Source organism: Pagrus pagrus (genome assembly GCF_965226575.1).
Source record: "Pagrus pagrus genome assembly, chromosome: 10".
Classification (NCBI taxonomy): Eukaryota; Metazoa; Chordata; class Actinopteri; order Spariformes; family Sparidae; genus Pagrus; species Pagrus pagrus.
Genome location: NC_140194.1, coordinates 1,166,311 through 1,190,147, shown reverse-complemented (window position 1 = coordinate 1,190,147; position 23,837 = coordinate 1,166,311). Strand labels below are relative to the sequence as shown.

The window sequence follows — 23,837 nt, the reverse complement described above, 5'->3', positions numbered from 1 at the left end:
AAAAAACGTACACGTGGGTTTCTTTATCAGCTCAACGTGAAAAAAAAGATAACAAAAAATGGCACAAATTAGTGTCGCAAAATACACAAACAATAACACAAAACAGAAAAACAAAAGGAGAGCTGTGTGTGCATGTGTCGTGTGTGTGTGCATGTGTGACAGGATCCGTCTCGTGATGATCGCAGCAGCTGAAACACAGTCAGCATGTTGATGTTCCCAGCCAGGTGAGTCAGCGTGATCGCCAGGTGAGTCAGCAGCAACAGGTGATAAAAACAATTTGAAAACATGACGTAAATAAAACATGTGTGCACATACATGAATATATATATCGTAATATTACTACTTATAATAATAATAACAGCATCTTTCCTCCTTTCATGTCGTTGCCTCAGGCTGGAGTCGGTCCATTGTTCTGGACCCTTCCTGCGCCCATTTCACCAACAAGAAGAGCGATTTTATTGCCTTTATTTGATAGTTTGACACAAAGAGGACGTGTGAGGAAACAAAAAAGGGGAAACAGCAACTTTGCTTTTGATAAAATAAGATAAGACAAGACAAGATGAAAAACAACAGTAACAACCTGGTTTCCTCAGGTCAGGGTCCCTCACCGGGCCCAGTGTTTTATGTAGTGTTTTATGTAGTGTATACACGTAGATACAAGATGATTAAGAGCAGCTCCAGCAGGCTGCTGCTGTCTGCAGGTCAGTTCGGTCGCCACCCTGAAGCGTCAGTATTTTAAGAGTTGTGAATGAGACACTGAAGCCAGACGGTCGTTCTGATTTTTGTCCGCTCACACCTCTCTGGCTGCACCACCTTGTTCTGGTCCGATTACAGACACATTGAGTCTGTTGGAGGAAGCAGTGTTTGCAGTAGCAGTTGTGTTACGTGCGGTTGTTCTGCTGGAGGTACAGTGTGTATACAGCGCGAGGCTGTGGGACGTAGATCAGCCCGGGGTGCTTCTTCCTCAGGACGGCGTCGCTCCACAGCCAGGCCACCCAGACCGCCACCAGGAACAGAGCTGCAGAGAAACTACCAACCAGACAGCTTGGACTAATGAGGACCGACACATTTTCACATCTGGAGCAAGTATTCGAGTTCACCGACGTGTCTGACATGATTCCTTCAGCTCCGTCCTGACACATCACCTCACAACACTTCTTTATAATATGAATATTTTCATTAATGAGGCAGAGATTCAGATTCTCGTCAGCCAGCGTTCACATGTACCTGTAGAGCGTGAAGAGGCCGTTGCCGTCGGGAACCATGCCCCGCCTCCTCTGGTGCATCACTGTGGCGGTCATGGCGAAGAAGGTGAAGATGAAGAGGATGAAGGTCTGTCCCTCAGTGATCAGGTACCTGATGGGAGACACGGGGAGGGTCAGTGGGTCTGTGAGCAGAGAGTCACGAGTGTGAATCCACTGGATATTTTGACAAGACGTCGGGACGTTTGTGAGGAACACTGGATATTTTTGAGGAGATGTCGGGAGACTTCCTGTCGCGTAAGTGACGACAAAACCGTCTATTTTCAAAGAGACATAGAGACAATTACAGCCACGTCTGTTACCAGAAGTCTGGATATTATTTTGAATAGATGTCACAACATTTCCAGACGTGTTTGTGGAGACTAAACCAGACGAGACGTCGGACATTTTCCAACTATGTTACTGGCAAGAAAATCAGATATTTTTGATTAGACGTCAGGACATTTTCCAGCTGTGTTTGTGGCGACAAAACTGGAGATTTGGTTTGTGTGAAACGTTTGTTGTTGTTTTTTCACAACGTGAGCAAAATGAACACAGTTTTAGTTTTAGTTCTTAGATTTTGAATCTGAATACAACAACTTTGTACTAAATTTGGATGGAAACTTGAATAATAGTTAAATATAACTCAGCTCCATTTATTGAAGAACACAAACATCTATAATTAACTCCCAGAAGAAATGTCTGTGGCCCCTAAACGAGGTTTAACAGTCACCAAGTGAAGAAGCTGAAAAATGTTAGACACATAAAAGAAAAGTGAACGTCTTCAAAATGAAGTTTTATTTTCCAAACTACAGCAGGAATGTTCATCAGCTGTGATTAAAGTGCTGACTTTAATTCTGCTTTCATCCTGAAGTGCCGTCCTCGTCCAGTAAAGTAATTAGTCAGCAACACCTGAGAACTACGTAATCAATTATTACTAACACCTGGACACACACACACACACACACACGGTCTCAGGTGCTGGTGTAGTGTTCGTCAGACACTAGTTACAGTCAGTTCAGTCAACAGTCAGACGTCAGACTGTCGAATCAAGATAAAGAGAAGAGGTCACTGTTGATCTCTTGATACTCACTTTATAAACCGACATTCAGAGTGAAACACGTTTCTAACTTTACGTCGTTGGGTCGGTCTCACTTCACTCCAGACTCAAATATCTCAACACCACTGGACGGACTGTGGCGACATGTGGTTCAGACGATCGTACCCAGAGGATGACTCCTGCTGACTTTGACAAATATCTGACATCTTGTCCCAGTCGGATGAAGTTTTCCGCAGTCCACAAAACGTTTTTGGAGCTTCACAGGACACGAATCCTTTGAGATAATCTTTAAAGTAGTTTCTGTTTGGTTTGTCTCTGCCGGTCGACCCCTGAGCTCTTCAGATTGTGTTAACGTCGATGAAGAAGGAGTTTTATCTCTTTCTGCTGCTGTCTCGCTGGACGTCTGCCTGGATGGCAGCGTCTCAGAATCTAAAGTAAGTCGAGTGAAGTCGGGTGAAGAATGCAGGACGAGCTTTTCCTCCTCAGACAGTTTAAATCTCTTAACACCAACTAAATGTAGATTTATGCACCTGCAGCGCACAGACGATCAGTTAATCACCACTTCCACAGAACAGCTTCCCTCAGCGGCTCCGTCTGTTTCTCACTGATTGGTTTATTACAAAAATAAACAGCTTGGTGAGTTTTTCTCTCTGAGGTGATACAACACAAAAAATGTTTCCACTTTAGCGTTTTCTGAAAAATATCTCCTGACAACAAAACGTTTTTAAAGCAGTTAAAGAGACGAACCTGTGAAATAAACGAGGCGCCTCTGATCTGATTATTGTTTTGTTTTCCCGTCTACTGGTTTTAATGTTTTTATGTGAGGTTTTTGATAATTTCACGGTTTATGTTTTAACCTTATTGTTTCTGTATGACGTGTAAATGCAAACATAGATTAGATTTTAATTGGGCTTCAGGAGGAGGAGGGACTGAGGACTGGGCCGAGCCTGTGACGGCTCACGGGCTCGGTGTGATGTAGTCGTGAGGCAGTCTGACCAGTAGTAGGCGGCGTTGGGGGCGAGTAGCATCCACGCTGCAGGCGGCGTCTTCTCCTCCTGCTTCCTGCGACTGAAACAACCACTGAAGAAGAGGAAGAGGACGAGGAAGAGAGGAACATACCTGGTGGAGAAAGGGTAATCACAGCTCATATCTCTGACACGCCCGTTTCTTTCTCGTGTGACGTCATCTGTCACGACCCAATCACTGTTCTGATTCTGTCGACTCTCCGTTTCAGCTGTACGTGTTCAAACTGTCAGGTAGTTTAATTTATAACAAAACATCATATTTTAAGTGGTCAGGTTCTGTTTTTGAAAATCACTTAATAAACACAAATCTTTTACTTGCATGTGATTTTTAATGCAGGACTTTTATTTGTAATTGAGTGTTTTTCATCGTTGTTTTGGTTTCTTTACTTAATTAAAAGTACGTTCGACCTCAGTGAGACTCACTGACGAACAGAAGCTTTAAAGGACACGTCGATGTTTCTCGTCTCGTCAACGTGTTGAGGCTCAAACCAGACGAGTGCCGCGTGCACAGCGGCCACGTGGGCTCGTCGTGGACGCGGAGAAGTTCATTTTGGTTTTCATGGATTATTTTCAAAAAGCAAAAGAACAAAGGAATCACCAGGCCCACCCAGGTGCATCATGGTCCTGCACCTGTGCTTCTACCTGTATGACCCAGGGTGCCCAAACTCCCAAACAAACACTAACGAGTCAAAACTGAACACAGAAATAATTAAACTAAACAAGATGAGATGCTACCAGACATCCATGCAAACATCTGGACTAATTAAACAAATAATATTTGCTATCAGCAAAATAATATTTAACAACAACAAACCGCTCTGACTCAATTAAAAACACACTAATGAGAACATGAACACCAACTGAATGTGGATTAATCCATCGCTGAAAATAGTCCCCAACAAACTCACTACCTCCTCCTGTTGGTTTGATTAAAAACTACAGTGAGTTTTAAAGATTCACGTCTTCAGGAGGAACCAATGAGCTGAGAGCCGCAGACAGGAAGTCAGAGAGGTCGATGAGTAACATGTTGATGGAAACGCCTTCAAACGTATCCTTTAACCTTTGAGTTTTTTTTATCAGTGACTTTATTTATTACATCACAGCAGCTCTGTTGGCGCGACAGTCTGAACATTCGTAATAATTCGAGGTCTTCTTACCACATCAGATGACCCAGAGTGTCGTCGTAGTAAAACAGGAGCTCGAAGGCGTCGATCTGCAAAATAAAACAACGTTCGTGAGTCTGAGAGGCCGAAGCCTTCGTCAGAGACGGAGCTGTCGCCCTCCTGTGTTGTGTATTTAAGATACTTGTTGCTGATGTTTGTTTTGTTCTTCTTGTGTCTGACTCATTGTGACTGGAAGCTCACACATCCAATTTTCACTGAATTTATTTTTTACACTTTTTACACTTTCGCCAAATGAATTCATTGTTAATCAGTTTGACTGAACAAGACAAACAGCGTGCCAGCTTTAATAATAATCAGGGTTTAAGATTCCTTCTCTGTGGATTTACTCACATTTGGGATTAACTTCCGTATCACATGAATATTTTATCATATATACACACATTTCTTTCTTCAGAGTCACACTCACGGCTTCCTGTCTCTGTAGATTGTAGTTAAATTGCTGTTTCTGTCTAATGCTGTATATTTTTTATGATTGCTGTGAAAAATCACACCAACAGATTCAGGAGTAACAGTTTAATCCTCTTTATTCTCAGAAGACCAGACGGGTACGAACATGTTTTCTACTAAATAAGATGTAATTGTATTCAGACTTGAATCATTTTTTCTTGTACGGTGACTGAAGATAAGTCTGTCGGCTCAGATGAAGCTCTACGAGCTCAGTCAGGAGGATTAATCCTTCACAGGCTCAGTCTTCAGTTCGTTTCTCTTCTTCTTCTTCTTCTCATAATTGTCATTAGAGCATCGATTATCAGCTCGCTGCCGTCTTTAACTACGATCGTCTCGCTGCCTTTAGTTCACTTTCTGACTTGCTGCAGACTTTCTGACAAGACTCATTATCACACATCATCTGCTGGAATAAACACTTTCTTTACTCCATTCGCTCGCCTCTCCTGATTGAAGCGGACACTGTGCTATCTGTCTGATATTTCACTTTGATTCTTCTTGAGTAAAACATAAAGACCAGGCAGAATACATCCTTCAGATCAAACATCCACTGGAGTGTCGAGTCTCGTTTCATGAAGGTTTTGTTGTCTTGAGTTTTCGGTTCTGTCTTTTGTGTTTCCTGTTTTATTGTGTTGTCTCGCTCTCCTCTCGTTTCAGATGACTTCCTGTCCCCGTGTGTTTTCCCACCTGTGATCGTCTGCTCCGCCCTGATGTGTTACACCTGTGCCTCGTCATCCTCTCTCTCTCGTCTGTCTCATGCTTTAACCCTGTTTTTTTTGGACCACTCTGTTTTTGTCTAGCCCCTCGTGTAGTGTTTTCCTGAGCTGTGTTTGGACTTCCTGTGTACTGATACTTTTCTGCAAGTAAACTCTGATTTTAAGCTCTTAAGTTTCTCACACAGGTTCAGGCCTGTGGGCTTAGTTTTGTCACCGGAGAGGAAAGATGTATTTTTAACTCTGTTTTTTTTTTAACACTTGTTCCAGAGCTACAAAGATACACAAAGATAATATTAATCAACATTTAATTGACACTAAACATGTTAAATTTTACAAACACACTAAACAGTAACCAGTATAGGCTACTTCTTTGTCCCCAGACTCCCTTAACAAATGTGTCAGTTTAGTGAGTTGTTGAGTTGGAGACACTTTATAAACTGTGTGAAACTCTGTCTCTGACTGATTCTGACTGATTTGTTCCTTCTTGTAAATTCAGCAAATGTTCTGCATGAACTTCTTTCTGTCTTTGAGTAGAAACATGGAGTCTGTTTGTCTCAGTGGTGGACGGGTCGTCACTCAGGATCGGATCACTCAGGATGGATGTTAGTACCGGGTCTGAACGGGCTCATGTATATTTCCTCTGAAGGAATCACAAATGTATTTCTGAGGTTTTTGTGACGCAGCACCTACCAGAGAGGACGGTTCGAGGTTCTTCATGACCGGATTCTCTCTGACCGACAGGTGCGGCTGGTAGCCAATCAGCATTAGCCGCCGGGTGATGGAGTCGGCCGCCAGGTGGAGGCTGGTCCCCATGACAACAGTGATGACGCCGAGGCGGACGGCGGTGTGGGGCAGCGTCCTGGGGCTGCGCTCAAGCATCTGTAAGGACAAATGACTGTGGTCAGCATGACCAAACAAATATATTGTGATATATAATACATGTGAGTGTGTTATTCAGTGTGTGTTGTGTCTCAGTCACTTTGAGCAGTATGAGCGGCGTGGTGACGTTGTACAGGATGTGGAGGTATTCTGCAGCACCGGGACGGTTCACAGGAGTCCAGTCTGCAGGGAGGCCGAGCTGCAGGAAACATCAGCTTAATGTTTCATTTCTCCTATAAGACTCAAATAATTCATGATTTATATCCATTTCAAACAGGAAGAAGGAAGTGTGGCTTCTTTCAGGAATACTCTTATCATGAGAGAGATCTGCTGAAGATATTTTAACCCAGTAAGAAAGTTTAAAGGCCCCAAAACTTATTTTCTCAGCCAGTGTCTCCTGTGAGTGATGAGATCCTTCAGCGGTTCTGCTGTGGATGGATACAGTAAGTTTTGGATCTTCCACTGCACAGATTCATTCTTCATTTCTTCTCTGAGCTCTTCTCATTGGTTTAAAGTGGGCGGGGCTCAGTGAGAAACAGGTGATGTCACATAGTGAGTGTTCAGCCTGAAGATGTTTTTTTTACTGACTTTTATATTCATCAACTTTTAACTTAATGAACTTTTTCATTTGACCAATGAAGACCTCATTAAATCATCCAGCAGACGTTCAGCAGCAACACAATAACAGCTGTTTGGTAAAGAAACAGACTCCTGCAGCACTGAACACCACTCATCATCCTGTTACCGTGACAACAGGCCGGCCCACATCCAGGATCCAGTTCTGGAGAGTGAAAGCGAGCCAGAGGTCCAGGTGGAACCGGGGCTTCGACAGAACCTCCTCCATCTCCACAGAACCGGCCGAGCGGCTGCAGAACACAGAAACACGACGGGTCAGAATCACGTGCACGAAGATGCTTCACTCATCTGATTTACTGAAGCAGCGGCAGCTAACGATGCGATCAGAGACGCCGGCTGGCTTCTGGGTGCAGAGCTTAAATCTTGTAATGCATGATGGGATTTGTCTGAGATCAGAGGCTCGGAGAAGAAACCAAAGTCTGCTGAGATAAAAAGGGAACGAGATCCAAAAAGATGAACCGAATAATAGATCACAAAAAAAAAGACGCAGTCATTAAAGAGAGCCGCAGCGAGCAGCTCGTCAGATGCTAAACTCTGTTTCAGGTAAAAGACAGAAGAAACGGCCGGATGTTGTTTTCAGCTGCGAGGTTGTTTGGATCAGTCGGTCAGGATTCATGTTCATGACATTCATGTTCCCCAGAGGATGAATCCTACAGACTGATTGATCCTCGTGAGCTTCACATTTGTGTTTTTAGTGAAATATCTCAACTATTTGATGGGTTGCCACGAGATTTCCTGCCATCCAGCGCCATCATCTGGTCATCACTTTAATGTGTCCAACACTTTATAACACCTGCAGAACTGCAGACGTTCACATCAGCCTCAGCTGGACAGTTTAGTGCTGATCGTACAATTTAACACCAAAATAAATGTGTAAATGCAGATTTTATTTTAAATGCTTCTTCATCATTAGTGCGCTCAAACAGGGAACAGTAGAAAGCAGCAGATCACATCCAGAAGACTTAAAAACTTATTTTGAAAAGTCTTAATAACATTTGAGATTAGATGCATCAGAGCATCACGCCTGAAAGATGTGAAAATTAGCTTGTCCACCCGAGCCGATCGGAGCCGGAGCTGATAAACACTGACTGCTACAGAGTCATGTGATACTGAAGTGAATTATCATATACTTCAAGAATCACGGACATGCAACAGAAGTCTCCTACCAGAACAGAACCACAGTAAGTTAAGTGGTTTGTGTCTGTATACTGGGTCGCCCTGATGAAAAGTCAGAGGATCAGTTGTTGAGATATTTCAGTCTGGACTAAACGTGGAGGACAGACAGTGACAGAGCCACGCTGCTAACACGACTGTCAGAATCAGAATCAGAATCAGAATACTTTATTAATCAGTTACAGATGCTCCGTGCAAAGTAGAAATAGAAATAGAAATATAGCCTGAATGGAAACAAGAGATAAAGATATAGATAACATAGTAAAGTAGACAATAAAATAAAGTAATAAAATAAGATAAATAAAATAAAATAGACAATCTTAACTGTTTAATGACCACTTCAAGTATTTACAAATACACAGTGCAATATAAATATATATATGGTAGCCTATGGCAGACACTGACAACAGTCCTGAAGGCGTCTGCCGGCTTATTTAGAAAAGCAGAGAGGACTGAACAGACCTGCAGCCAGAGAAAGTTGTGACCTCTCCGTCCAAATCCTCAAACACCTGAGCTCTAATCTCATCTGTTCATCTGCCACACACCCAGCGGAGGACAGACATGATGTCCTGCTGCTTCATTTTGATTCAGCATTCACGATATTATCACATCCACAGTCAAATATCCAGAGAGGAGCCACGAGTGAGCAGCGAGGTTTAAAGTTTAAAGATGGAGCACAAAATTCAGTTTTCACTTCTTTTTATAGGCAAAACAAAAAAGTTCAGCATCCGTCGCAGTGCTACTGAAGGACGAAGTTTCAAGAGCTACAGACTTTTAGGTTTTAAGATTAAAGTTGTGAAAGTTGCTGTGATTATTATGAAAATAAAGTTGTAACTTTGTTCATGTAGAATGAGACGTTAAAGGAACAGTTCACCCGAAAATGTAAATCCAGTGACGATCTCCTCCAGCCGCACTGAAGGAGAGTCAGGTTCACGGTTTACAGCTCTTGACCTGTAACACTTGGAGGTTTAGCTCATCTGAATAAAGTGAATCTTCAGTTTTCATTGGTGAGCTTGGAGAAACTTTTGTGGTTTGACCAGGATCTTCATCTTTGAACAGAACTGTGATATTGTGTAATATCTGACTCTGAGTGTGACTAATGATGAAAACTTAATTTTTCCAACCTGCTCATGAAAGTTGCTGCATGCAGAGCTGAGTTCTGTCTCCTCCGGATGGACGGCTGCATGTCTCTTTTCCAGGTCACCATCTCCCTCTAACACCAGAAATCTGACTGTTATCCTCAAACACTGTTGCAGCAGCTGCAGTGTCACAGGCCTGATACCAGACAGTCTGTCAGAGTCAATGAGAGCCAATTACAGTAGGTCGACTGTAGTGAAACTCCTGATGCTGCGGCCTCCAGAGCTCTTCCATCGTTCATCTTGATGGGATTTCACATGTAAATCCTCCTCTGTGATGTTTTCTTGATGTCTCCCTCCTCATTGTTTCCTCTGAAGCTGTAAAAAGATGGTTACTCCCTTGAACTGCAACAAAACTGAATTATTTCCCGATAAATCCCTCAGCTTCTGTGCAGGAGTTAAACTGCAGGTTCATCTGCCAGCAGATAAGCCTGTAATCTGTATAAACCTGCTCCCGATGTTTTATTAGACAGCATTAATCTGGGTTCAGATGGACACAGTTAGAAGCTTATGCTCCCACTGGGGTTCGCTCTAAATACCATGAATACCTGTTAAACATGTTTTAATGTGAGTGAAAGAAAAGTGGGGCAACATGTGACTGATCACAGCTCAGGTTACAAACATCAGGCATAAGAATGAGACCCCAGTCAGAGGAGGCTGGAGGAGGCTCAGCCTGAAGCATGAGAGATGATAAAAAAATACCAAATCTCAGTCTCATTTATAAAATCATTTTCTAGCTACTAGTGTAATTACATGGTGGGTTTGTTTTCTCCCTGTCCTCCACATGTTTTAGGGTCAGCAGTTGCTGGATTTTTAAACACAAGAATAAAGTCAGAATTCAAAAAGATATTTTAAATATTATATTTTTCACTCAAGTCTTATCCTCTTTCGGTTATGTTTTTATTTTTCTTTCTATTTTCTCTTTTTGTTTTTTTGTTTTTATTCCTCTACGCGTCTTGTGTTCACTGAAACGGTGAAATAAAGCTTTTAAAAAAAAGACGCGAGGGCGGAACTTATATCAGATGGAGTGTTCCAGTCGGAGGTATTTTTACGTTGAACGGCAACTTCCGGCAAATGACTAGATAGCAAAGGGTGAAAGTGCTGGTGTGTTGTTTCTCAAATCTTCGGCGTGTTTTGAATGTTCGGACAGAAACAACAGCAGGAGGGATTTTTTTCACGGCGAGTAACAAAACACCAGCGCGACTGAATCAGACTCGGAGCTCCGACGTGTCGGTTTGTGGAGCAGCTCGCTAACGTTAGCACACTAGCTAACCGGCTAGCTCCCTCAGCTGACGCCTGAAACTCGGCGTCTGGAGACAGAAACCCAGGAGCCGGACGGTCGGTATCGGACGATTAGGCTGTAAAGCTTCGCCAGCCGGGTTGAGTTAAGTTTCTCTTGTGGCCATAACGGAGAAGCTACAGTTTTCATGTATGCACTGGGGCCATTTTCGACATTTTAATGGGAGGCGGCTCGCTTTGGAGGATTGGACACTGCGGGCGCCAGTTGCGAAGAAAGCGGAGGTCCTGGCTACCTGTCGGGCTCAGATGGAGTCTCTGGCCGGTTACGTGTACAAGGCAGCCAGCGAGGGCCGAGTCCTGACCCTGGCCGCGCTGCTGCTCAACCACTCCGAGGGGGAGACCCAGTACCTGCTGAGCTATGTGACCCAGCTCGCCGGGCAGAGGTCCACTCCTCTGATCATCGCAGCCCGGAACGGGCACGACAAGGTGGTCCGGCTGCTCCTGGACCACTACAGAGTGGACACCGAACAGACGGGCACGGTTCGGTTTGACGGGTAAAAAACAAGTCTTTTCACTTCATTTGGGTCAGTGAGGGTGGACTGAATATTAGAAACAGTCCTCAGTGCATACACACCACTCAGGGAAGGAGGAATCACTGTCTGACTGGTAACACGTCACAATTAATATCATATACACAGAGTAATCTGAATCTGCAGAGTAACTAGTAACTAAAGTTATCAAATAAATGTAGTGGAGAGGAAGTTTAAAGTAGCAGAAAGTGGAAAGACTCAAGGAAAGTACCTCAAATTGTACTTAAGAACAGAACTTGAGTACATTTTTACTGCAAATGAAAATCAGTATTCAGTCGCTGTGATTTCTAATCATCTGTATCGGTCCTGATAAAGCCACATCAGTCGACCTGTAGAGTGTATCAATATAAAGATATTGTTGTATTGACGGTAGACAAACAGCCATTGATCTCAAAACAAGCACCATTACAGAACATCCTCAGATTAGGGCCGAGTATAAAACCTCAATGCTAAACTAATGTGTCCGGTTCACGACGATATGAAAAAGTCTTGTCACTGTTATCCTGTCCAACATAATTACAATTCACAAAATGATCTCGATAATCTTCAAAATATTCTCAACACTTTAATATATAGATTAAAATTGGACCAACACATCCTGGAATCACTTAAACCTTTATTAAACCTGAACATTTAGTTTGTAACCAAACATTTTACTGCATCACGGAGGACACATTTATTTTTTAAGTGGAAAACGATCACAGAATCCTGAATAAGTTTTCATAAAGTCTTCCTGCACGAGTACAGAAACAGTAAATGGTGACAATCTCATGTCACTGTCGTCCCTTAAATTTGTAATCTTCAGTATTTACACGTCTCATCTGACTTGTTTTGGAGCCTTCAGCCATCGTGATTCACGTTAAATCAGTAAACTAATGCAGGACTGCACGGCAGCTTTTTAAAGTCATTCATGTGAAGATTTTCATGATTATCCCAACGAAGAAGTGTGATCAGACTGATGGAGTTGTTTTTAGTGTTTCTTTGACAGGACCGTTATTCACGGAGACTAACGTCTTCTTCAGCTGAACATTTAACAGTGGAAGTATTTGGTTTTTGGTTGGAGAGCTTCGTGTCTCCAGCGTTGGAAACATGAAATGAAATGAAATGAGACTCCACAGAAACCCGAACCTGTCGGCTCGGTGGTCTGCTGACCACGCCCACTCAGTGATGTCACAGCAGATGTTTTGACCCAGTTTTCAAATGAAGCATTTTGCTCTGACTGGTGTGGTAATGATACTGATCTTTACACATTTAAAAGACAGGTTTCTTTCTGTTCACACCTTTCCTTCAGTTGTTTACATGGAAATGAAATGAACGCAGGAACTGATTCAGGAGTCGGTCGAGGTCGAGGTCGTCTTATTCATAGGTCAGCGTGTGAAGTGTTGGGTTCTGTGTGCGGCCACCTCAACCTGCAGGAGGCTCTGTAACTACTAATACTCATGCTAATGTTGTGATATTTTAAGGCTATGATAAGTACACAATCTGAAAATGACATCACTTTACTGTAGGAGTCGACTGATTATCAGTAGCTGTGACTTTTCTGTCAGATTGCCAATAAACACACAATGTCTGATTGGTAACATGTCACAATTAATAACCTGTAACACTGAGTAATCTAAATTTACAAAGTAACTTAAGTTTTCAAATAGATGTAGTGGAGAGGAGGTTTAGAGTAGCAGAAAAAATAAATACTCAGGTAAAGTACCTTCAAATGTACCAAAGAACAGAACTTGAGTCAGTTGAACTTTATTTATTGGCTCATTTCATCGCTGCTCGTTCAAAGATTTTCATTTTTACTACAAATGATTATCTGTTTTCAGTTTCCTTGATTTCTAATAAATCCCTCAGCCCTGAAAAAGCTGTATGAGTTGACCCCTGTTTTACTGTAATGTAATGTCATATCACCATATCAACATCTAACACCATGTACAGCCTCAGATCATGTAAACAATGTAACATCGATATGTTTCCCAGCCGAGTGTCCTGACCTGCTGTCTGTCTCCTGTCTGTCTCCTGTCTGTCCTGCAGCTACGTCATCGACGGGGCCACAGCGCTGTGGTGTGCCGCTGGAGCAGGGCACTTTGAGGTGGTGCGTCTGCTGGTGACTCACCGCGCCAACGTTAACCACACCACGATCACCAACTCCACCCCCCTGAGGGCCGCCTGTTTCGACGGGCGCCTGGACATCGTCCGCTACCTGGTGGAACACAAGGCCGACATCAGCATCACCAACAAGTACAACAACACCTGCCTGATGATCGCCGCCTATAAAGGCCACACGGACGTAGTGAAGTTCCTGCTGGAACAGGGGGCGGACCCTAATGCCAAGGCCCACTGTGGGGCCACCGCCCTGCACTTCGCGGCTGAGGCGGGTCACCTGGACATAGTGAAGGAGTTGGTGCGCTGTCAGGCAGCCATGGTGGTGAACGGACACGGCATGACGCCCCTGAAGGTGGCTGCAGAGAGCTGCAAAGCAGATGTGGTGGAGCTGCTGCTGGCGCACGCCGACTGTGACCCGCACAGCCGCATCGAGGCCCTGGAACTGCTGGGCGCCTCGTTCGCCAACGACCGGGAGAACTACGACATCCAGAGGACGTACCAGTACCTGCACATGGCCATGGTGGAGCGCTACCGGGACCCAGAAAACATCATCTCCAAGGAGCTGCTGCCACCCATCGAGGCCTATGGGGGGCGCTGTGAGTGCCGGACACCCCAAGACCTGGAGGCCATCCGGGTGGACCGGGATGCTCTGCACATGGAGGGGCTGATGATCCGGGAGCGTATCTTGGGCTCGGACAATATCGACGTGTCACACCCCATCATCTACCGCGGAGCTGTCTACGCTGATAACATGGAGTTTGAACAGTGCATCAAACTGTGGCTTCACGCGCTTCGTCTGCGACAGAAAGGCAACAGGAACACGCACAAGGACCTGCTGCGCTTCGCCCAAGTGTTCTCCCAGATGGTGCACCTGAAGGAGCAGGTGTTGGCCTCGGCTGTGGAGCAGGTGTTGAGCTGCAGCGTGCTGGAGATTCAGCGCAGCATGGCTCGAGTGGACACGGCGGCTGAATCTGAGCTGCCTCAGGCCATGGACAATTATGAGTCGAATGTTTTTACGTTCCTGTACCTCGCCTGCATCTCCACCAAGACCACCTGTGGCGACGAGGAGCGTGCCCGCATCAACAAGCACATCTACGACCTGATCCAGCTGGACCCGCGGTCGCGCGAAGGCTCCTCTCTGCTCCATCTGGCCATCAGCTCCACCACGCCGGTCGATGACTTCCACACCAACGATGTCTGCAGCTTCCCCAGCGCCCAGGTCACCAAGCTCCTGCTGGACTGCGGAGCGCAGGTCAACGCCGTCGACCACGAAGGAAACACCCCGCTGCACGTCATCGTCCAGTACAACCGGCCCATCAGCGACTTCCTGACGCTGCACGCCATCATCATTAACCTGGTGGAGGCCGGCGCCCACACGGACATGACCAACAAGCAGAAGAAGACACCTCTGGACAAGAGCACCACCGGCGTGTCGGAGATCCTACTGAAGACACAGATGAAGATGAGCCTCAAGTGCCTGGCAGCGCGTGCCGTCCGGCAGCACCAGATCACCTACCGCAACCAGATCCCCAAAACGCTGGAGGAGTTTGTGGAGTTCCACTGAAACGGACCTGAGGGCTGACGGCTCGAAACAAGGACAGACTCTTTGTTCTTTTTAAAGAATTTCTTATAATTTTCTAACAAATCCAAATGGTGCTGAGCGTGATGGTTCAGTACTAAAAGTTTTTGAGCATTTTTATAAAAAAAAGTGTGTTGCTCTTTCTATTTTAAGTATTAATTGCTGACTACCAGCAGCTGTCTGTCTGCATCTCTGGGCTGATGTGCAGTTTGTCGCTGCAGCTGCGAGACGTCAGAGGAAACTTCAGCCGACCGCAGCAGGTTTGTGCTGTGAGAGCAGAGAGAGGACAGCAGTGACATCACCGCGCTGCTTCTCGCTTTGCCTTATCTGCGTGGTGGGGAGCCGCCATGTTGCTGCGATCCTACAGTCTGAGTGAATGAGCGAGTGTGAAGGAGAGATGATCAGAATGAATGACGCCCGGCCTCGCCTGCTTCCATGCGTTCGCCCCACAGATCAGCCGTCACACACTGATCACTTTTTAAATATGAAAAATAGTTTTCACTGGTTTGAGTTTTTACTGTAACAACGAGAACGACAAAGGACCGGTGAGAGAAGAAGACAGAATAAGGACACGTGATCCGACTGCTGGACAGAATTTTTACTAACAATCAGTTTTTAGGTTCAGTTTGATTGAAATGAATTTATTTTAAAAGGTTTGCTACAAACAATTATTTGTGAAAATATTTTTTCTCTTGACCCGTTTCACTGAATCTACACTACGTGGCCCAGACAGACGCCACCTGTCAGTTCTAATGGACAGAGTCATAGTTTACAGGGCTTTTCCATCCACATGTACTGGTTCAGTTTGACTCAGTTTGACTCGAGCACAGAAGGGATTTGCATTTCCATGACAGCAGGACGACCTGCTTGAAGGCGGGCCTTTAAACTGATGACACATTTGTCACGAGCTGCTGAAGATTTGCTGCTAACAAAGCTCTGCTAATTTGGTGATGAGCACATTTGATTTCCTGGAAAGTCTTCACATTCACAGCCTCCCCTTATTTAGTCATTTAAAGGCATGAAAACATGATGAGACCGTAAAGGACGAACCCAAACAGCAAACAACAGAGTTAGAAGCTACAGAAGTACTGAGAGCTGAGCACAGATTTAAAAATGTCTTGAATATTTGAGGGAGGAGGTGGTTAAAGGTTGGCTGTGGTCCCGAGACGTCGCTGCAGGAGGCGGGTCGGTCGCTCTTTGGCTCCACTCTGGAGACTGTCGCGGCGCAGTTTGACTCGGTGCAGCCAAAAGTGTTGATGGAAAAGCCCCGCTGTAGACCTCTGCACCCAAACCTTCTCAAACCCTGAAAACGATGCAGTATCTGTGTGTGGCCCCTCGACACAGCTCTAATATGTCTGACTGCTTGATTTCACTGAGGCCCGCGGTGGTGAAACTATCTAGTAGTTCACAGGAAAAAGAGATTAATGAAAGAAAAGAAAGAGAAGTTATTTCCGTGTTTAACTCCATAAAGAAAAGTTTATGGATTTAAACCACCTGGAAAATAAACTGTCTCAAAGCTGAAAACAGAGCAGAGGCTGTTATAGTAGCACATTAGCAGGTGTCCACATACTTTTGGCCACGTAGTGTACTTTCTGAACATTGGTACTGTCATTTTATGATTCTGTTGAAGCTTGCACGAGCTTTTATTTTGAAAAATATCTGAGGATGTCGGCACAGAAACTATGAATGTTCTCAGAGAGAAATCCCCACTTTAAGTTGATGAACTCCACAGTTCCTCCCAGTTTATTGACATGTCTGTATTTTAAAATTGGATATTTTTTCTTGAAGTTAGTTTGATGTGATTGTGTGTTGAGACGTAGAGACAGAAAACCATCCTGCTGCTCTCAGGTCCGAGTCTGAACGATCAGAAGCTCCAGTGAGGGCAGATTCATCTTTACCAGCCGCCGTCTTTACTGGATCGCACATAAAACACGCTGCACTCGAGCTGAAACGAAGCCGTTTGCTCGGTCTGCCCCTTTTGTGACCGGTGGGAACCTGCAGGGAGGGAAAGTGCTTCTTTACGGGAGGTTCATCAGCTCTTCACCAAACATACGGTCTCATCACAGAGTCCACTTCAAGTTGTTCCCCATAGGACCATCTGGACCATGAAAGTAGGCCATTTGTGTGTACTGTCTCTATCCGAGGCCCCTGACAGCCTGTTGTTGTGTTATTTATTGATCGTAGAGACGCGTCTGAGTCTCCTGGTGCCAAAACTGTTGGTCTACGGGAGGAAAATGAGTCGCTGCGATGTTGATAATTGATCAAAGGAATAATTCTGGTGGCAAGTTTGTTCAGATTGATTTCCTCCTCATGTCTGAATATAAAGCTACAGTCAGCAGCTGCTTAGCTTAGCTTAGCATAAATACTGGGAAAAAGGGAGCAAGTGTTAGCCCGGCTCTGTACAGCTACAAAAGTAGGATGCTTCAGCTCCGCAGTGCAGCGTCGCCTCGTCATAGTTCTGTCTGAAATCTAAAAACAATCAATTGAACTGATTTGAAAACAGGAAAGTGTTAAACTTAGTCTGGTTTCAGCTTCTCACATCATGTTTTACATCACTGCAAACTAAATACTTACAAATCAGACAGGGAAGACGTCACCTCGGACTCTGAACCTGCAATTTTCCCTTTTTTATTTTTATTTTATTTTAAAGACTAAATCATGACTCCAGAGATTAAAACAAAGTTAGAATAATCCTCAGCTGGTTCGCTCGCTGATGAACGTGTTGTGTGCTGAACTGTTTGTTGGCTCCAGTGAAACTGAACATGATGGTTTTTACTCTGGTTTTTGTGCCGAATCATCTGAACTTCCAACTCTCAGCAACAACAAAGAAGATTTTATTCGTCGTTTGTCAGTTTCTCAAAACTCAAATTGAATTCTTTGCATTTCTTCCTTCTGTCTGTCCAACAGTCCAGAATCTAAAAACATTTGATTGAACGTGATATGAAACAGAGAAAAGCTGCAAAAACTCACGTGAGAAAATGTGAATGTTTATTTTTTGCTTGATAAATTGATTATTGATTTGCAAAATTGTTGTTTCGACCTTTCTAATGTGAGGTTTTACGACCTTTTAATGTTTTATATCGCTGTAAACAAAATATTTGTGGATTTCGCTCAGATGACTCAATCAATGTGACCCTGATGAAGAGGAAAAAACCCTTTAGTTTATCTCCCAGCACAGAAACATCTTAATGTTGTCTGGTCTGTGTGTTTGAGCTGCAGCGTCAGCGTGACTCTAACAAACTCCCAAACTAATCACCAGTCTAAAGCTGTTTGCTGAAGATGAATCTTGATGTCGGGGTTTTTGTTCACCTCAGTTTTCTTTGGACTCTGGTTTTGTTGGATCGGGTGTTGTGATCATCTCATAATCAGGTGGAGGAAAAAACTGTATAACGTGCAGGTGTCAGAAGGCAGAGGACGCCATGTTTGTTCAATATTTGTTTTCGGGGGTTGATTTTCTGAACAAAAGCAGCAGCAGAGAAATTATTAAGCAACTCTTCAGCGAACATCTGTCCTAATCAACAAGTATCTGTCCAGCAGCGCTCAGTGTTTTATGAACCATGTGACGGGGCATTACAGCTGGTCAGGAGGGACTTCTGGCTGAAGGTGTGAAGGGTTTGATGTGACGATAACGTGCCATTCAGAGTGCTAATTTTATTTTATTTAACAGCGCAGGAGCCCGTTTGTGTCCCGATGGAACTGGGAGGTTTGTGTTTCAGAACACGCGGACCAGGTTTCCTTTGGGTCGCTGGCTGAAATGAAGCCAAAGATTCTCTTCGTGTGTTGGGAAACGTTTAAAGATGTCAGCTGTGGCAACTTCCTGCAGAATGAATGCTGTCAAATTAAAAGTCTTCTGTCTGCATTCACCAGAGTCCTCCTGTCCTTTATTCACTCACCAGAGAAGAGAGGGTGAGGAGCAGGCTGAGTGTTTGAGCTCGTGTCCAAGTGTTTACAGATGTTCTCCCCTTTTGTTTAAAGGAACAGTTCACCCAGAAATGAGAGTTTAGTCATCTCCTCCCGTCATGCTGATGAAAGTCAGGTGAAGTTTCATAGGAGTTGCAGCATTCTGCTAAACAACTGAAGTAGCTGGAGACTTGATTTAAAACGGAAAAACAACCCAAACTACTGAAAAATGTCTCCACACAGCGCGTGTGCTGTAATCCACGTCTCCACAAGCCCCGAGATCCCACAGTGATTAAAGAAATCTATTATTTTCACCCTTTTTAAGCTGAAAACTTCTCTGGAGCTGCTCAGCTCGTGGGTGCACGAGCTCAACAGGACGTCGAGAAATTTGTGATCTCTGGGGTTCTCGTGGTCTGTTGCCAAACCATGAGGTTTTCTAAACCTAACCAAGTGGATTTTGTGCCTAAACCTACCGGAGCATAAACGGTGTTGTGACGAGAGAGGAATAGAAAAGGTGGCTGGAAATGTTTTGTAGACTACAAAACTTCACCTGACGTTCATCAGCACTGGGGGAGGAGATGATGACGCTTAAATCCGCTTAGAAATCCATAAAAAAGGCGCTCCTTACATGTGCAGAAGTGGCCTGAGAAAAAGTGTTTTTTTAAGTTTTCATCAGTGTCAAAGTACTCTGGTGATAGTTGGCTGTACATCCACAGGTACACTGCAAACAGGTTCTACTAAAAGATACTTCGGCAAAGTTTTAGTGGAGTTTTGGAGTATTTATTTATTTAGTTTACATTTTAAATCAAGTCTCCAGCTGCTTCAGGTGTTCAGCAGAATGCTGCAACTCTGTTTCACTGTGAAGCTCCAGAAATGTTCTGTGGACTACGAGACTTCACCTGACTTTCACCAGCACTGGGGGAGGAGATGATGGCTGAGTTCATTTTTGGTTGAACTGTTCCTTTAATGAGTCTTTCCTCATCATGACGCACTCATCATCTCTCCACCCAAAAGCAAAACTCACAACTCAGAGTCAGGAGGTCCGGCCTCACCTGTGCTGGTGCTGAGGTCATTAATTAAAAAAAGGAAACTGGAGCAGAAATAAATGATGAAGACAGATTCCCTAAAAAAAAAACATTTCATGAAATGACCAACAATCGAATGTTCATTTATGAAGCGCAACACACACACACACACACACACACACGTGTACATTTCTTGGCTTTATTCCAGTATTAACACAAATAGTGAACATATCAAACTGGTATGAAGGGAGTTCATCCACAGGCCGAGCGGCTCCACACGTCGGCACAAACTGCTGCAGAAACATCAGCGTCATCTCACACAGTAATGCCACTATCCTTATTCACTCACACACGTGTATTTACAAAACGTTCAAGTTCGACTTTATACAACAAAAGTGCATCAGATATAACTTTGGAAGTAATATACAATACGTGTTCATAGGATGCATTTACAATGTGCATTAGTATAAAGAATGAAGTCAGCCATCTTAGGTAGTCTTGTTCGTGAAACATGGGTCTGATTTTAATTATTGTTTATTCTGATTTTATATTGAAACCTCGGTCTCATTTCATTCATCGCTCCCATCAGCTTCACTCACCAGCTGATCTCAGCACAGTGACGTCATCGTGAGGCAACACACGACTCGTGATCAGTTTGTCATCATTATTCAAACAACTGCTACAGAAGTTAACACACACGCACACACACACACACAGAGCACACAGTCTTTCCATGCAGCACAGTCACACTGGGTACATTCACTTTTCTCTCTTTATTTTATTGTTTCTTGATTAAAGGAACAGTTCACCCAGAAACTTAAACTCACTCAGTCGAGTCACTTCGGTCGAGGTCAGACGGAGTGCACGCTAACACCTTTAGCCTAGCAGCTGAGCTAAAAAGGGTGTAAATAACGCCTTTCAGATCAGTTTGTGATTTCGGGGCTTCTGCAGACTTGTGTGAAGCTCCAGAGATGTTCTGTGGACTACGAGACTTCACCTGACTTTCATCAGCATGGAGGGAGGAGATGATGACTGAGTTTTTATTTTTGAGTGAACTATTCCTTTAAAAAGTACCAGAGTTAGCTGAAAGCTAATATCTGCAGTTGATTCAGAGGATACACCGTCACTGCTGCAGTTTGGTGTCTGAAAACTCGAAAATCAATCAAATCAATCAAAAACTGAAATCCATCTGAAATATGAATAAAAGCACAGAACAGCTGCGTCGTCTCTACGGTTTTATAACGTAGGTGATTTAAATAATCGGGTCAAACTGTGCAGCACCGACTGCTTCGCTCAGCTTCATCAGTGGCTCCTGTCTCAGCTGTGTGGTTCACCTGACTCGTAACATCCAACACATGCGTGCAGGTGAACAGTGCGGCCATTACAACCTGAAATGTCACTGAAGTTTAGGGGATTTTTGATAAATGAAATATACGTCAATGATCTCAGTCTGATCAGACACTTTCAATACTTCTGATTAAAATGAGTCCTGGTGCTGGTGAGCAGGTACTGGAGCTGAAGCTGGGTCAGAGATGAGCTTTACAGTAAACTGGGGTTGTTCATCAGTCAACAGGAGGCAGGTAAAGCCTTCGGTAAAGTAACTAAGTACATTCAATCAAGTACTGTACAGTTTTGAGGTACTTCTACTTCTAGTTCTATTTAAATTCTTTGCTGTTGTGTACTTCTACCCCACCAGTATTTGACTTAAAGGTTCTGCTTTCTTCCTCCACTCTGTTGTAAAAATGGTCATATGTTGACGGGCGTGGCTGATTGGCTGATTGGCTGATTGGCTGACCGTGGCTGTAACTGGTTGAGCGATTGGCTGGGGGGGGGCGGGGCATCAGGGTCCCTGAGTGACAGGTGGAGGCTCGTGACGCATTCAGGTGATCCTCATCAGCTCATAAAGTCAAACCTTTCTGAGTTCAGCACCAGGAGAGAACCGGGTCGGACCACAGTTAACTCCCACTTCCTCTCTGACCTGAGTGATGACCAACAGACGATGACCTTCACGTCTGACCTCTGACCTCTGCTGCTGTCACCTCACCTGCCGTTAGTCGTGACTCAAACCTCACAGAACTCATTTAGTGACTTTACAGACCGACGAGGACTCGACCGAGCGCGGCATCATGGTCGCCCACACGTTACAGCTCCTCTGCTGCCTTCCCATTGGCTACAGGCTGCTCCTCCTCTTCCTGTCGCCGTCGTCTGTTGAAGAAGCCGAGCTGAACAGAAACACACAGAATTATGGATTCAAAGGGAAATTCAGTTGTATTTTTCTGTGTGTGTGTGTGTGTGTGTGTGTGTGTGTGTGTGTGTGTGTACCTTCCACAGGGCCAGGACCAGTAAGGCCAGTAGCAGCAGGCCTCCCAGCGAGCTCCCCAGTATGATCCAGACGGGGATGATGTAATCCTCCTCCTTCCTCAGCTCCAGGATTATCTGCACAACATTCACATCGTCCACGACTGAAGTTAATTTGTTCTCAGTTTCACTGCCGTCGATAAATAAATAAATCTGATCCGGAGGAAATGAACACGTCCGGCAGCAGAAGGTTCAAACCAACAGACCGTATCAGATTATTTTGTTAGATTATGAGCCAGGATTATTTTTTCTCGCTTCAGGAATAACACATCTAATTATTCCAGTTGCATTATTATCACATCACGAAGTGTCTGATCATTTTATGGTTTTAATGTTTATACTTGTTTTATTTTATTTAGTTTTTATTCTTCTTCTTCCATATTTCATACAGACATGTTTACATCTCTTTACATACATTCTAATCATTATTTTATTGCTTGTTTTTATGTTTTATTATTTGAAGTATTCAGTTGATGTTTTTGTGTTCTTGTAAAGCACTTTGAACTGATGTTTTCTAAAGATGCTACAGAAATAAAGATTCATTCAGTCACTGACTGATTGACTGCAGCTTCACACCAGGAAGTTAAAAAGCTTTTTTCTCATAATGCAACAAATTATTGTTTTTTGTTTTTTTTGTAAGTCATAGTTTGTTTTTCATCACCATTAAATAAAAACACAACTCAAACATGTGCTTTTATATATTTTGTATAAATTAATCGTCCACCTTTTTATAATATTTCACATTTTGAACATCTGAAGCTTATTACAGTCCAACGTGTCTCGTGACTGACCGTCATATTCACTTCTGACAGCAGATGGAAGCAAAGTGTCACATGTGATCCAGTTTGTGTCTCTAAGGTCCGGTTCTGAGTTTGTGGGTGGACGGGTCGTGTGTGAAAACGTCTGAGAACAGCTGGTTGTCATTAAAAAGTCACTCTGAGCACATTTCTGAATCTGTTATTATTATTATGAGTGGTGGAGTTAGTCAGGAGCGGAGTTTAAGTGTTAGTTAATGTCTCTTTATAAAAAGACAAACGAAACACAAAGACCGCTCGTCCTCAACTCAGCACATAAGAACCTGGACGTGTCCTGTACCGTTGCTTCACGCTGCTGCCATCAGTCATGTGTTTTATGTCAGTTTGTCTTCAGTATGAGCTGATAAATACATTTATAGTTTTGATATTTCTTGGTAGAAGATGTGCTGTTTGATATTGTCGGCCAGCTGTGGACTGAACGCTGTCTCATCCCGTGCCAACTCACCCAGAACTCAGAACTTCTTCAGGTCATGTTGTGTTTTTCCTCGAAAAAGTTCAAAACTTCTATTAAATTAATTCCATCTTTCCAAAATCTTCAACATCTAAATAACAAGTAGCAAAAATGTATTCTCAGCCTCACCAACACCTGAAATTTAGCTATTAGATATTTAGACACCTTGTGTTGTTTATATTAAAAACAGGTGGACAATTAATTAATATAAAAAAATTAATATCACATGTTTAATTAACTTCTTAGTGTTTAGCCTTTCAACCACATCCTCCATCATTAAGTTTGT

General features: G+C 43.8%; 3 protein-coding genes across 5 annotated transcripts in view; 1 reads left to right on the top strand and 2 right to left on the bottom strand.

Annotated features, from left to right (window-relative positions):
• Positions 1-633: 633 nt before the first annotated feature.
• cln6b (CLN6 transmembrane ER protein b) lies at positions 634-8,009 on the bottom strand. The gene is made up of 7 exons (XM_084363978.1): positions 7,295-8,009; positions 6,650-6,748; positions 6,361-6,549; positions 4,484-4,539; positions 3,298-3,420; positions 1,228-1,356; positions 634-1,029 (listed from the first exon to the last, which is right to left on the bottom strand). The coding sequence occupies exons 1-7, from the start codon at positions 7,391-7,393 to the stop codon at positions 882-884; spliced, it is 843 nt and encodes a 280-aa protein (XP_084220104.1). The 5' UTR covers positions 7,394-8,009; the 3' UTR covers positions 634-881.
• A 2,542-nt stretch (positions 8,010-10,551) lies between these two features.
• fem1b (fem-1 homolog b) lies at positions 10,552-18,865 on the top strand. The gene is made up of 2 exons (XM_084364135.1): positions 10,552-11,287; positions 13,352-18,865. The coding sequence occupies exons 1-2, from the start codon at positions 10,926-10,928 to the stop codon at positions 14,985-14,987; spliced, it is 1,998 nt and encodes a 665-aa protein (XP_084220261.1). The 5' UTR covers positions 10,552-10,925; the 3' UTR covers positions 14,988-18,865.
• A 2,636-nt stretch (positions 18,866-21,501) lies between these two features.
• Positions 21,502-23,837, bottom strand: part of itga11b (integrin, alpha 11b) — a 31,414-nt gene continuing 29,078 nt past the window's right edge. For all 3 annotated transcript variants that reach the window (XM_084364742.1, XM_084364743.1, XM_084364744.1), the window contains 2 exons: positions 22,250-22,363; positions 21,502-22,149 (listed from right to left, as the gene is read on the bottom strand). In XM_084364742.1, the coding sequence (XP_084220868.1) occupies positions 22,069-22,149; positions 22,250-22,363 (195 nt within the window). In that variant the 3' untranslated portion in view covers positions 21,502-22,068. The remainder of the gene's footprint in view (positions 22,150-22,249; positions 22,364-23,837) is intronic.

What these genes read in the sequence shown, in the direction of transcription:
- fem1b (XM_084364135.1), top strand. Translation starts at nt 10,926, where the DNA reads ATGCACTGGGGCCATTTTCGACATTTTAATGGGAGGCGGCTCGCTTTG. An exon ending in GGCACGGTTCGGTTTGACGG is followed by an intron (nt 11,288 to 13,351) that starts GTAAAAAACAAG and finishes TCTGTCCTGCAG; the next exon opens with CTACGTCATCGACGGGGCCA.
- cln6b (XM_084363978.1), bottom strand. Translation starts at nt 7,393, where the DNA reads ATGGAGGAGGTTCTGTCGAAGCCCCGGTTCCACCTGGACCTCTGGCTC. An exon ending in ACTCTGGGTCATCTGATGTG is followed by an intron (nt 3,421 to 4,483) that starts GTAAGAAGACCT and finishes TTTCTCCACCAG; the next exon opens with GTATGTTCCTCTCTTCCTCG. An exon ending in GGCCTCTTCACGCTCTACAG is followed by an intron (nt 1,030 to 1,227) that starts GTACATGTGAAC and finishes TCTGGTTGGTAG; the next exon opens with TTTCTCTGCAGCTCTGTTCC.